The sequence below is a fragment of the Balearica regulorum genome, chromosome 7 (assembly GCF_011004875.1).
Source record: "Balearica regulorum gibbericeps isolate bBalReg1 chromosome 7, bBalReg1.pri, whole genome shotgun sequence".
In the NCBI taxonomy this organism is placed as follows: domain Eukaryota; kingdom Metazoa; phylum Chordata; class Aves; order Gruiformes; family Gruidae; genus Balearica; species Balearica regulorum.
This window is the reverse complement of record NC_046190.1, coordinates 21,268,765-21,282,871: the sequence shown is the minus strand read 5'-3', so window position 1 is coordinate 21,282,871 and position 14,107 is coordinate 21,268,765. Positions and strand designations below refer to the sequence as shown.

General features: G+C 41.7%; 1 protein-coding gene across 3 annotated transcripts in view; it reads right to left on the bottom strand.

The window, feature by feature from the left end:
• MARCHF8 (membrane associated ring-CH-type finger 8) overlaps window positions 1–14,107 on the bottom strand; it is a 99,005-nt gene that overhangs the window by 65,408 nt on the left and 19,490 nt on the right. For all 3 annotated transcript variants that reach the window (XM_075758382.1, XM_075758380.1, XM_075758381.1), the window contains exon 2: window positions 11,054–11,232. In XM_075758382.1, coding sequence (XP_075614497.1) covers window positions 11,054–11,149 — 96 coding nt within the window. In that variant the 5' untranslated portion in view covers window positions 11,150–11,232. The remainder of the gene's footprint in view (window positions 1–11,053; window positions 11,233–14,107) is intronic.

The following is a 14,107-nucleotide window of genomic DNA, read 5'->3' as shown; positions in this document are numbered from 1 at the left end:
TACATCTGTTGCTGAAATGGCTCCTGGCCTGGCCTTGCTGGTTGAGGTCACGTCTTTTGATCTACCATCATGGCTGTAGAGCCCTCAACATCTGCTAGTTCACCGCTGTAATGGCAAGACTATTAAAAAGTGCACCTGAACTATGAATAGCATCTCAAGGATGTCTTCCACCTCACATGTTCTGCAAGTTTCCTATCTACTAACATCACCCACTGCTCTTTGTATCTTCATCTGCAAATCGCAGAAGATTGTTACACATATTAGGTAACCATGAACAATCCTCATGATACAACTGTGTAGACAAAGGAACTGAAGCATGAAGTAGCTAAAGCGGCAACTGCCAGCAGGTGAGCTGGAGAGGCAGAGCTGGAAGATGTTGAGTGGCACACACATGGCTGGATGCTGGTGTCAGAGGAAGGCAGGGACTCCAAGGAGGGGGTCCCACTCACTGTGAACATCAGGGGTGCTGGGAAGTACTGCCTTACGCAGTAATGGGATAATCCCAGCTCGAGGGGAGGCATCACGTGCCTCTTCACTCCAAATTTCTACTGGTGCTCTTAACCTCTAAGTTGGCAAAGAAATCTGGTACATCCTGGAGTGGCAGACAATCTTTTGGATAAAGTGTGTATGTGTGGGTAATGATGTTTAATTATGTGGTTATATACTGTTGCCTCACTTCCTGGGCGTACCAAAACTTGTCCAAGAAGGTTGATATGAAGGGTTAACGCAGTAGTGTTACAACAATCCTACGTAAATATAGTAACAATGGCTGAAATTAGCCGACATGCCACATAAACTTGTTTCCTTTGTGGAAAGATCAAAATGTCTGTTAAAGCTGTGGATGTCCCACACAGACAATCCTGCATGAAGACAGTTGCTAGTAATGTATAAATCTAGAATATGAGCTCTGCAGTAAAAGTTAAACCTGCAATCAGAAGAATGAATGAATTAAAAGACTCATAAAAAACATGGTTCTGATATTTCCCTCCCCATTGACAAGATCTCTGTGTTTGTTTGCAATAAGAATGTGATACAGAGGGGTTACAAAACCACAACAGAATCACAAACAAAAGACAACCCTCGGTCCTATGGTCTGCAGACTGGACGATACACTCTGCAATGTTACAGCATATTATCTAAAGGAAAAACATTTGGTGCAAACAATGTGCTAAAGAGCCATAATTTCTAGCAAAGTAATTTTTCACAGCTATTTAGAGTATACTTTAAAAATAAAAACGGAGCCAAAAATTCCCTAAAAAACCCCACAGGTTCATTGAGATATAAAGTACAATATAGTTAACTAAATGAACACAACCACACACTAGTTCCAGTTACCACAGAGAGTGAATTTGACTTGAGAGTTAGAAAAAAGTCTGACTGATTTTTTAGAAAAAAATAGCCATAAATACTTCTGTCTGTGAAATCTAGAGTAGTGATTTTCCAAGGTATAAGTACTTAAGAGTAGGAAACGCAATTATCCTTCAAGACAGTAAGGCACACTGGAAATCTGTGTCTCCAAATCCAGCTTCGATATAGACTCAAGTAGGTTACACAAAAATAATTAGATGTACATCCCATTTCTTTACTATAAGGTCCTTGAAAAACCTAAGCATTAGAACATTTTCAGTAATAAGTTTGTATCTCATGTTAAAACTATATCAAAAACTGTTTCCACGCTCATAAAATCTGAGTATATCAACATCTGTGCTAAACACGCACACTTGCAGTTACACTGACAGATGCATAACGTGCACACAAAGGATTTAGTGCCATGGTCCCAGACTCTTGCCTTCAGGAACACCATAGATGCTGCACCCTTACAGAACATGGTGGGAGCACACAGCATGCAGTTAGCTCGTGGGTGAAGCCAAATGCTGCAGATGTGACAACAATCCTCTCCCTGACCCACACAGCCACCTGCTGTCAGGTCCAGAAGGAATCAAATGCAGCCTACATTCAAGCATATGAAAAAATTATAAACAGGCCACTTCTACTGATTTGCATCATCAAAGTAGTGCTTATTTACAAGAAGAGAGAATTGGGTTGTAAATAAACTTAAACCTCCACAAATTGGTAATCCCAGTCTTCCCTTTGTCTTTGGAGATGTCAAAATTCAGCTCTTGACTCCTAGAAAATGCAATTCTGAATTTCAGCCACTGACCTCACAGAACACACATTTGGGCTTGATCAGTAGTAAAAGCATACTTTAACTTGTGGCTGTCATGAAAAATCTCCATAAGCAACTTCCTAAAACAGGAGCAACATCTGCTACCAAAAAGAAACATGTTTAGCAGCAGAGAAACCATCACTTCTGGGACCAAGAGAAGCTGAACGGGTCCCAAAGGTGGATTTTGTTTCTAGGTGTAAGGACTATTGACTCAGAAGGCCGTACTCCTAAGAGCTAAGATTTCAGCAAAGCGTGGAGGAGCGATTTCTAAAGAATAAATTCCCCCCACCCCCATCAAGAATTCTTCATAAATGGCATAAAGGCCAAGCAGAGCAAATCTAAGGCTATATATAACTTCGCGGAAGTTAAACCTTCAAACCATTGGGGTACAGGGTTTAAAGGGAAATCAGCAACTTGAAAGGTACACACAGTTTTAAACCCCCTGAAGTTCTAGTACTTTAAGGGTACCACACCACAGCATGCCTCCCTGGCAGAATTGTTAGTCTTTGTTCTTCTCAAAAAAAAACCCCCACCAACCAACCAACCCACCCCCAAACCCTAAACAAAACCAGAAAAAGCACAAAATAACCCAAAACCCAGCCTTCTTTAAGTATTTCACCAGGTAAAGAAACACACCTGTCTGAAAGAGCAAACTAACAGTCACTCTCTATGCATCAATGCATGAGGCAAAACAACCTATAGGAGAAAAAAACTCCTGTAGTTCTGGTGTCTCTCATTTACAGACATTACCTCTAATAAGCAAAGAACTTTAAAAATCAGTTTGCAGGAACCTGACAGCATCACTTTAGAGAAACAGTGTAACTACTGGATGATGAAAATCACTGGAAAGTATAAGTAGAATCTTGACCCATGTCTTTGTGCAGCTGTGATGATTTCAGAGGCACTCTGTACCGACACAGATATTTACACGCACACACAACTCACTGTGGGATCATGGCTGACACACACTTCTTATTTGAAAGCAAACAAGCAAGCATGCTTTTGCCAGGGAAGAAAAAAATATAAACTCTTAAGATCCCTAGCTCAGATCCAGGGGTCCCTTTATGGAAAGCTGTTACACATTAACGTACACCAGAAATATCACCAGACCTGCAAAACACCACCACCAAAACATACTTGGCTATCACATAGTTAAACACCAGCACTTCTTTTACAAAATCATATTTTTTTAAGAATGATGTTCTGCTTGCTCAAGTGAACTGCTAGTGAAAGCTAGACAGAGATTGTGTTAATATCAGAGAGGTGGTTTAAGGATTCAGGTTAACGCAACAGCTACAAATCATAATAATTAACTATAAGTTTCTGGTCTTGAGACACCAAGGCAGGGAGTTCAAATGCAATAAGCAGACAAAATCAAAACAGAGATTGTTTCTGATTATAGGCAAACAGCAAAATGTGAAACTTTCAAAGTTTTGTCTCTGAATGTAAAAACACTCTGCTACTGTATCAACTGCTGTTACTTTTTGTAACATTTACTGAATTTTTAAAAGAAACGGTTTTCTCCTCTTCTCCTTCAAATCCCTTTCAGAAACCACTTCCCGCAGTTTGCCTTTCGTAATTCATCTCCACTCAGAAGCCATCTGCTCCTTTCCTCACACACACACGCTGTACACACTCCAAGACAAACACAATGCAGAATCAAACAGCGTGATCTGACTTTTTTTGTTAGGACTGCTGGAGCAGGAGCAGCTCCCTCCCTTCCATCCCCTCCCCTCCTGCTTCCTGCCTCCCCTCTTCCTCCTTCACCGGGTTTGCTGGGAAGCAGCATGCTTTAGCTTCCAAAAGCAGGGCTTGAGAGTACCAGCTTCCCATCCTGCACACAAACACAAAAAGAGCAGAATTTGGGAAGGTCACAGCATTTTGCACGTTTACCACAACCGCGATCAAGCAATGCCTACTTGCAGGAGGAAGACCCCTCTGCTCTCCATGCACCCCATGTCCACCACACTCTGCAGCAGAGCTTTGGGCCAGCTCAACAGAACCAGCTGCAGAGTGTGATTCTAGCAAAGCAGTCATCTGAAAGGATCTAGAGACAAATGCTTCCAGCTGCTCAGCTTTTCTCCATACACCTGAAGCCCTTTAAAAGGCTAATCAGTAGTGCTAGCCCTTTTTCACAGATGGGAGGAAGGATAGCACCAGCACCCAAGGGACTTGCCCAACACCATCTAGCAGGGCAGTAAGAGACAAACAAATCCTAAATTCCAGACCACTGGTTTAATCCAGGCCTGGCTGCGCTCTGTGTGCTTCTTGCCGGTATTCCAGGTACTACACAGAAGGGGAGGTTAGCGGTGCTTTTGCCAGGAGCATGTGGGAGAGAAGAAGAAAGCCCTGAAGCTAGCAAGGGGCAGGAATGGTGGGAACTGCCCATGGGGAGAAGGCAGGCAGGCAAGGGCAGAAGGAGCGCCTCTGGCACTCACACCACTGCCAGATGCCAAGGCGTTTGTAGGAGTAAAGAAACTGGCAATGCCCCATGAAAGCATGTTCGCTGGGGCACCTGACAGCAACTGCAAAGTGCTATGTGCAGGAAGGGTTTGATGTGAGTAAGAGTTAAGTTGTCTTAACAAGCACAAGAACAACTCTCCTAATAACCAAAAGGAGAGATCACTAGCAAGGTGGTGTTCAAGCGTGTACAAACGCACCCGTGGAGAAAAGAGAGGCATTTGGTGTGAAGCAGTTTCTCAAGCAATTTTCCTATTTACTTAGTGCTCCTCACTAGACTGTTTACCTGCTAAAGGTAACTGGAGTGGAAGTACGTTCAGGCACCTGCTCCTACACAGACAGGTACTAAAATTTAGTAAAATTTATTTAGCATAGAATTCAGCCATGGAAATACCACGCTCTCAGCACGACAGCATTGCTGCAGGGATACCATTTGGAAGGATGTTACAACTGTCTCAGTCATCTGGCATATTCTCAAATGACAAGGTCTGGGAAATATTCCTACCTGCTCTCAGACTGCAGAAATGAAAGCATTTTCACTGCAGCTCTTCAGGAGTGCTTCTGTCACAGGTTGTAAAAAAATCGCCTAATTGCTATTTTTTAAAAAGCAGGAAGTGCAACATCAATATTTTTCTGAGAAATGCATTACGATCCATTGAAAAATGCGCTAAGTAAAGCCAAGGTTTGAATTGTTAGGAAAGGACTTTGCAATTCCCACGCTGAGGCTAAGCCTATAAGCAGTACAGCAGGAGACACCTTCTGCTTCCTACAGAAAAGTTAAAGGATACTCAGACCAAAATTTTTCCATAGTTAACCAGTTTCTATAGAAAGCAAATTTAATAAAGGAAAAATGCCAAGCCTAGTGTTAATATATGACATAGCTACACATAAACACACAAATCTCAGTATAAAAATAATAAGGGGTGAAATTCTCAAAGGATTTGCAGCCTGGCTGCTTAATGAATGATTTGGTTCAATGGGCAAGCAAAACCAAACACACACAGAGCCTTACAAATGCCTCAGTATTTGGATCAAGTTCAGCCAGTCAGAGCCCACATTCACAGCTCAAAGTCCAAAAAGTGAATGGAAAAGGTCACAGAGTGCTTCTGTACCTTAAAAACAAAATAATAGCTCTCAAAGCATCATGCTGGATTCAGTAACATAAAGCATGGACCTTTATATTGCACTACTGACCTATGACTAAAAATTCTTGCAGATGAATCTATTGCCTTTTTTTTTTTTATTTCTCCCTTCTTCAGGTAAGTCCTGCTTTCCCTGCTTTAAATAAGACGTGGCTTATTTAAATCAATAGGCCATAATGCCTTTCCTGTAATACAACGCAAAAGATCATTAAGAAGGCAGAAGAAATTTAGCAAGATGCAGCACAATGTACTTCTCTCACCATAATTTCATCCAGACAAATTAGGTAGTCACAGTATCTCCAAGATGACAGCTGTGAGAAGCACCTGGAGATATTTGAGATGATCATAGCATCTCTGCTGACCACATAGCAGCTAGTAATACTACATAGCACTTGGAAGACAAGAAGATAGTTCCTCTAGAACAGAGGACAGTTTCAGTCAATCAAATGGAATAAAGCAAGTTTAAATTTGACTAGAACATTCATCTGCTTCTGTGATAAATGCTATGTGGTCTTTGATGACAACTTAGTATTGCTTCCCAGGTCCAGGCCATTGAGAAGAGTACTGCACACCCAAAATGACTTGCACCAACATCTCATGATCTCTCATTCAGACACTGATCCCGTCCATCCCTGATCCGCTTATGAGATCTGCAGAGATCATAGCACAGGAGGCTATGGCTGGGAAGTCACTCACACATTTTTAGAAGAGCAGTGTAAAAGCTATTGCTCAGGGAGCTTCACTCACTGCAGAAACGTTTACTAAGAACTTGTGGTACACATCAGTCCACTTCAGCAAGTGAGGCACAAAGCCCTCAAACAGGCAATGTTAAAACAAAACCAGAGCAACACCTCAGCCACCTGCCAGTGTTGGTTCCTAATTTCCAGTTCAAATTCTGACAGCTGTTAGCTTTCAGATGCGTTAGGAAACATCGCTGCCAGCATGTTACCCACCACACGGGTGGGGAGGTTGTAGCATCTCACAAACAATAGAGTGACTTTCCCTTAAATCAGGTACGTATGAAGCTATTCCTAGTGAAGGATAAGTAAGAAGCTAATGATGGTTATTAATAGCCCTTAAAGCTAACAGTTCATCTGAGTTAAATGCAAGAGTAATAATCCCTTTATGACATTCCCCATTTTTACTGGAGAAATGGACAAAGTTTCATGAAAGGCTACTGTTAACCACAGTTTTCAACTATTTTAAATCTTGCAAATTACTCAAACCTGAATCAGAATCTACCAGGCACTGCTACTTATACATATCTCTGAGGACACAGAAATGGTAGGCAGGAGCTTTACCTTTTACCACCTCTTCAAATTCAGTAGGATTTTTGCCCCAGACTTCCACAGGTATTGAATCTACATGTTAAATCTGCCATGAGGCATGCCTAGGCACTATAGATCAGCTAATTTGAGAAACTGGATTGTAATGATAAAGGTGGTAAGGATTTCTTGCTGTTCTTCATTGTTAGTCATGAATCATTAGCCCAGAAAACTTGCTCTCGTAGCAAGAAAAACTATTACTAAAACCAGTCAAGCCTTAACCTGAAATACAAGAGCTACATCTTGACCAGAAGCATGAAAGAGAAGAAACAGTAAGAGATCTGGACTGTTCAGCTTGATAATTTTTCCTCTGCACCTCTACTACAAATGTGGATAATTAAACATATCCATAATCACAAAAGATAACAGAACAGGATATAAAGCATCTTCCTTCTGGGGAATAGGGCAAACACTGATTTTTCACAGACTAGCAAAGTCCTCTCTCTAGGCACATTGGTACTTCATTTTCTGCTGTTGCGCTTCTTGAGCCTTTCCTCTGAAGAACTTCTTACGATGCAGGATGCAGGTACAGACAAGCCACAGGTCTAGTTGAAATAGCAAGAACAAAAGCAAGACAAAATTTCATCTGCTAGTTGACACTCTACTTTTATTCACCTTGGCTTTAGCCAGAGCTTAGTAATAAACAGGGGAGATACATAAATGAGTCTGCTCAATCTACAAAGCACACACCTGGCCTAGACCACTTGGTCTAAGAACATAGCCTGATATTATGAAGCAAACCTACATATTTAACTTTGAAGTAGTAATATTGGTTTTGATTGTGGTTTGGAGTTTGTTTGATTTTGTTCAGATTAGCAAGTGGCTTTGTACAACTCAAAACGTTCTAAGACCACAGTGTACACATTTGTTTGAGGTACTCACTGTCGTTCCTACACAGAAAAAGTAAGGAGTGTTTCTATTACAAAGTAGAAATAAGGCAAGAAAATCATGGCACTTGAATCAAACTGTGAAAACTGGCACTTGCTCCTGCACAACTATTACATGTTTTTGCAGAAATCCATCTGAACTGTGTCTAGGCCATCCACAACACGAGGAAATAACTGTGAGCTGTGTTGTGTAATGCAAAGTTACACAACTGAAATATGAAAGTACTAAAGTTACACTGACTTTGTACTGAAGTTACAAAACTGAAGTGCAAATGCCTTCTTTCTCAGTTTTACCTAGTGTCTTTCTCTTGTACAGCAGATGTTAACTATGGCAGAAAAATCATTGACAACCGCTCAGCAGATTTGCTCAACACAGGATCACACTTGCTCCACATGCTGCTCTTTATTTTGCAGAGGTTTCTATCTCAAACACAAACCAGGCATTTTGAAGTGATTAAAAACATGGCAGCAATAATCTACAATTTCTTTTCTCCTGCACCCTATCTCCCCTCTACCGTACACTTTAAGTATAAGCAAAACTCAGAGTCATGGCCAGAGGGTCCTGATTGCACCCAAGAGTTGACAGAGACTCTGACTAGCAAGCAGCCTTGAATGTCCAGCTGATGCAATATGAAAATTTAACTGTATTGGTCAAAGTCAGCACATCAACAACTTGACTGCCCTGCAGTTCATTTGTTAGATCCAGCATTAAAGGTTAACAGCAGAAGCAATGCAGTTTGCAGGAGTGGGGAAGAGCCCAGCTGCAGCTCGCATGCACAGGAGCAGCCGCAGTGTCAGTACAGCTGTGCATCAAGGACAGCAGGTAGTTCACCCTGCGCTCCAGCTGTTCCAGTTGTGGTTTTGGCAGAATACAGGACACTTGGGGGATGAATGAACATGCTGATGGAGACAGGAAGGACAAGACTTGGCAAACATGAAATGTTTCCAGGTTAGCCTAATCTATTGCTTGCATAGTCCCAGTCCCCATTATTTCCTCTGCAATATTGCACATATTTAAATAAATATTCTGTTCTGTTTCGAATGTCCCAAAGCATGAAAGTACAACAGCAGGCTGGCAAGGGAAACAATAATCAACATTTCAACAAATTATCATGAATGAAATGCAGGGGAGATTTGTTAACACTGAATTGCTGTGTCAGAAATGAAGAACAGGTTTAGAAGGCAACTTGGGACTCCCACTTCTGGGCTCATTGCACCGTCAGTTATCACAAGTTGTTCTGATCTGATCGGCCTCCCCATCAGTCCCGGGGAGGGTAGTTAATTCACAGCACTGCCCTGCATTTGGCAGAGGGGCTGTTTCACTCTCTCAGAACATACAGTTTCTGTATGGGAGGGGACTGAAGGGAAGAAATAGCAGAGCCCTCTTACCTAAAGAGCTGCCCAGTCAGCAACTATGTGCGGCAGGTGGGAAGTGAGAGATTCCAGCAGACTCCTGAGACAAGGTGCTTTATGGACTTAGAGCACCTCATCTGTGAAAATTAACTTCTTGCCTAGTCCTGGCAACCAAAAGCAGCAGTGTGCCAGCCTAATTAATTACTGGTTTAAGAATCTGAAAGGGTAGGATCTATTTTAAGATGTTACTAAGGTGAAGAGTCCAAAAAACAACAATGGGACAATTTATTTTTACTGACTCACCAGTGAGTTTGGTAGGTGCAATTTGGAAAGCTGACAGGTGAGAAGGGTAGTCAGAGCAGATGATCCCAACACATCAGAGGCAACTTCTTTTATCCTACTAAAAGTTAGTCTGAATGAATCCCTTTCTGTAACATGACTGTGCCTTTCTAGTATTTTATACTTAAGCTATGCCCTATCCGTAATCACTATCACCCTAGATCTCCTTAGAATTAACCACTGCTCATCAGTTCACAAAGTAAGCCCTGCAGTTGTACCATAACATGAATGTTCTCTTGACCTGATTTTATGTTAGGGTAAAGCTAAAAAAACACAAAGATGTTTCTGTGGAACTGACAGATAATGTAAAATTCAATGCAGTACAGTGTATGCTAAAGCATGATGCACACGAAGGTCTTTGGGCTGGATCAGAGACACAGTCCAAGGGTAAATACGGTTGACATGTGAAGACTAGGCACAGTATGCTATTAAAAATTAAGTAGCCTATTAATTAGATTCTATCAGACTTATAATCATTAGATACTTCAGATATTTTTACATTTCAGTTCTCATTAGCACCGCAAGACCTCAAAATGATTCCGTTCACATACTTGCTCCCAAATTAAGAATACAAATCGCATCTCCAGAAAACAGCACAGTAAGTGTACATATAGGTGTATATTTCCTTCCTTGTGATACTCCAGTCAATACAAACCACAATGCAGCTACTAGATGCTGCCAAGAAGGAAAACAGGATGCATGGCTGCATATAGGGGTTCATACCCCATAATATTTTTCTCTTAGAAAGGTAAAATAGACCTGTAACAGCTTCTGTGACAATGGTATTAGAGTCATCATCCAAAATCCCTATCTGCCTTGAATTCCTATGCTAAATAGAAGGTCGTAGCTTGCAGAAGTTACTCAACAACAATTTCTAGAATTTTGCAGCCAGCTGCTTTAAAATCACAACAATATAGACTCATAGAATGGTCTGGGTTGGAAGGTACCTTAAATATCATCTAATTCCAACCCCCCTGCCATGGGCAGGGACACCTTCCACTAGACCACATTGCCCAAAGCCTCATCCAACCTGGGCTTAAACACTTCCAAGAATGGGGCCTTCACAGCCTCTCTGGACAACCTGTTCCAGTGCCTTACCGCTCTCACAGGGAAGAATTTCTTTCTTGTATCTAGTCTAAATCTCCCCTTTTTTAGTTTAAAAACATTACCCCTTGTCCTGTCACTACATGCCCTTGTAAACAGTCCCTCCCCAATGGCAAATATGAGAATAAAGAGATAATTTGGTAACATTCATTGTCACTAAAAGAAGCAGTCATGCAAGGAATTGGGACTCTGGAACAGAATCAGGTCTGATTTGATAACCCCTATCACTTTATACTTAGATAGCTTCCTATGAAAATCAAGCATATCTAACAGTACCTGTTCCTCTTTTTCTTTGGTCTTGCTCCTGGAGACTCTGGAAGAGGTAACATCCTGAGCTGGAATGACAGAGATTTGATGCAGTGGCATGTTCATCACACCGCCTTGTTTGGTCCTATCATTTACAGGAAGGAGGCTTGAAGGCAGTGCTCATTCGGTGCCATTGTCAGGCCTTGCACCTAAAAAATAATCATATTAGGTGATGTTAAAGTAGCTTGAAATGCAATTATTTCTAAACCATAGCTAAGTCATCAAGTGGACCAAGATGCAAATCTTATTTTTTCTCTGGATTCTGAACAGGAGAGCGTTTGGTGCACTGGCTGGGTGAGAAAAGGCACAGGAGTTTTAAAGAGCTAGAACTAGACAGGTCAGACCAAAGAATAAATAAATTATCAACCAGTTCCAAAAGTGGTCCAAGAGCAGACTCAGAGGGCAGGGATGATGTTCAAGTCTGCGTGGATAGGGAGGAGGAAGACCAGCACCTCTCCAGGCTGAGCAGTGGGAGTGTGCTACCTGGAGGTGCAGGTAGTTTCCGAAACTGCCAGCCCACCGCACTGGATCGAACTGCCTCAGGCATCATCCTGAATCAGGCTGAATGCCGTAGCTTTGGTTAAAAACAATTGGTGGCCTGCATTTGGCTCCTGTCATTCATAGGAACATGTACCAGCTGGCAATAGGAAGATGCATCATGTGAGCTGTTCCTTTCTTAAGGCTATTAGAGAATAATATAATCAAAATCCCCCACTAGGAATTGGGAATCCACTCGACTACACACACTTTATCCTTCTTTTACTAATACAACAGGGAAGCATTACATGTGGGAAAGAGAGTGATAGAAGTAAATTAGCCAAAAGCGGCAACACTAATTTGAAAGGCAGGCATAATTGCTAATCTAATAAAAAGTATGGCTAAAGTTATGCTAAATAAAAAGCTTTTTGAAACACGCAGGATTGTGTTTATTTGGAAGGTAACCTGCCACAAATGAGACACAATCAATTGTGTTTAAAGAAAGGATTAGAGGGGAATTAACACAGCAGGGACTATACTAAATAGGGCAACTGGATGATGCACTGTTCTTCTGTTTCCATAACATATCAAGTTTTTGTTTGTTTTTTAATCTGTGAAAGCAGAAACCAGAATAGACAGATGCCCTATATATTATGTTGCTTAACAATTTGGAAGTAGTATAGCCTAACACTTAGTGCATACCCTTAACTTACATTGCACACATTTTTTAATTGAATATTTAACTAAATGGAAGTTTTATAGGCCAAGCTTCCTAGGTTTTTGATTCTGCAGAAGATGCTGGTCTGGTTCTATTTCCATGAGACTCCAAAGGAGTTACACAACTGCAGTTGTGTAAAATGAAAACAGGATCAAATCTTTTGACTGCTTTTGATTAAACAGAAAAAAATAATAATTACATATCCCCAGGCACTTCATATGGGGAATGATAGTTGAGTATCCTCTTTGCACTGAGGGGGAAACAGTCAAAGGTCATAGAGCAAGTCATGAGCAAGAACAAAAATGCAGGCAACGCCTGCTGCTCCCCTATCACACACTCCATTTGCTGGATGATGCTGTCTGCCCATTAGTGTGCTCAGCCAAAGTCAGAAGCCTTACTGACACGTGGTCAGGATTTATATTACTTCCATACATGCCAAGATGGTGCATCATAAAGCGTGCATGAAAGCTTTGAAGGCAATGCCTCCATAACTTCTAGGCATCACTGATTTTAAAAATAAAACACGTCTATATGCATAAACAAGCAACAACAAAGACACTTCCTTATTGGAGGACAGAGGGAAATATGGGACTTACCAGCACTATTGAATCTCAGCATAAAGCATAAAGAGAAAACACAGAACCTCCCCAGGTCCTCCACACACCTGATTAGCTGCATCCTCTAAAGCAGCCAAGCCAGAGAAGAGATAAATGTGGGGTGAGACAGGAATATCAAACTGCAATAAACAAAGAACAAAGGGAAGGTATTTTCCCCAAGACATAAGGAAATGAAATCCAGAGAATGTTAAGCTCCAATGAAAATATGCCAGGTACTATGTTCTGTGCTACTGCCAGTGATAGCTGAGCCAAGGGGAAGGAGGCAGACCCTGCTCTGTGTTCCCCTCAAAAAGCATTCTGGGCTTGCAGGCAAGGACATGTTACTATCATAAAGAGAACAAGGCAAATTATTAGAAAACACAGTTAAACCCCTCTGATGATGACAAACAAGTTAAACCAGTTTTTCTGCAGGTACTTCGAGGACAGTGTGTTTTAGAATTCTTTGAAAGAACTCAAGCAGCAGATATAATCCAATTAGATACTCAAAGATGATGTGAAACAGCCCTCCTCTGGTAAAGAAGCCTGACAGACACTCTAATAAAGCCAGCTTTTGTTCAAGGGTGGCTTAGAAAGACCTCTAAACTCAACCCAGATGCCACGCTGTAGCATCCCCAGTCTGGAAGGTCCCTAACAATGCACACACTCAAAGCCTGTCTGTATCAACCTGAAGCACGTTAACTCCACAGTGCTAATTAAAGGATAAAGTTACATGAATCAACAGACCATCTGGAGTACCAAGTACAAACAGACAAGGATGCCAGAAAAGCAATGCCACTCAACACAAAACAAGTTATGACAAGCTCCACAGGACATTTTCCACAGCTAAACTAACACGACGTGCTCCCTGATCCAGGGGTGAAGAGTTGGGCATCCGCGAAGACGGATCCAAGCTGCAAGCACATCAAATTGGGGGCCTCCCAAAAAGGCCCCCAGTGAAGAAACACTAAGGCAAGGGGACTGCTCCTAGATACTCCCTTCTCTTCAGGATTCCAGTTAGATGTTCAGGCCATCCCTCACGCAAAGTGAGGGTTCTTCATTACTACAGCATCTCCACCCAACAGCTGAGTACCCTCACCCAGGAGATGGCAGAAAAGGACTCAGCTTCCTCCTCCCTTTGTATGTATTTGTATGAACATTTGTTCATAAACCACACATGCAAGGGAAGCCCCACGACCACTGGTGTAAATGCTGTTCTGTTCATGGACAAAGGAC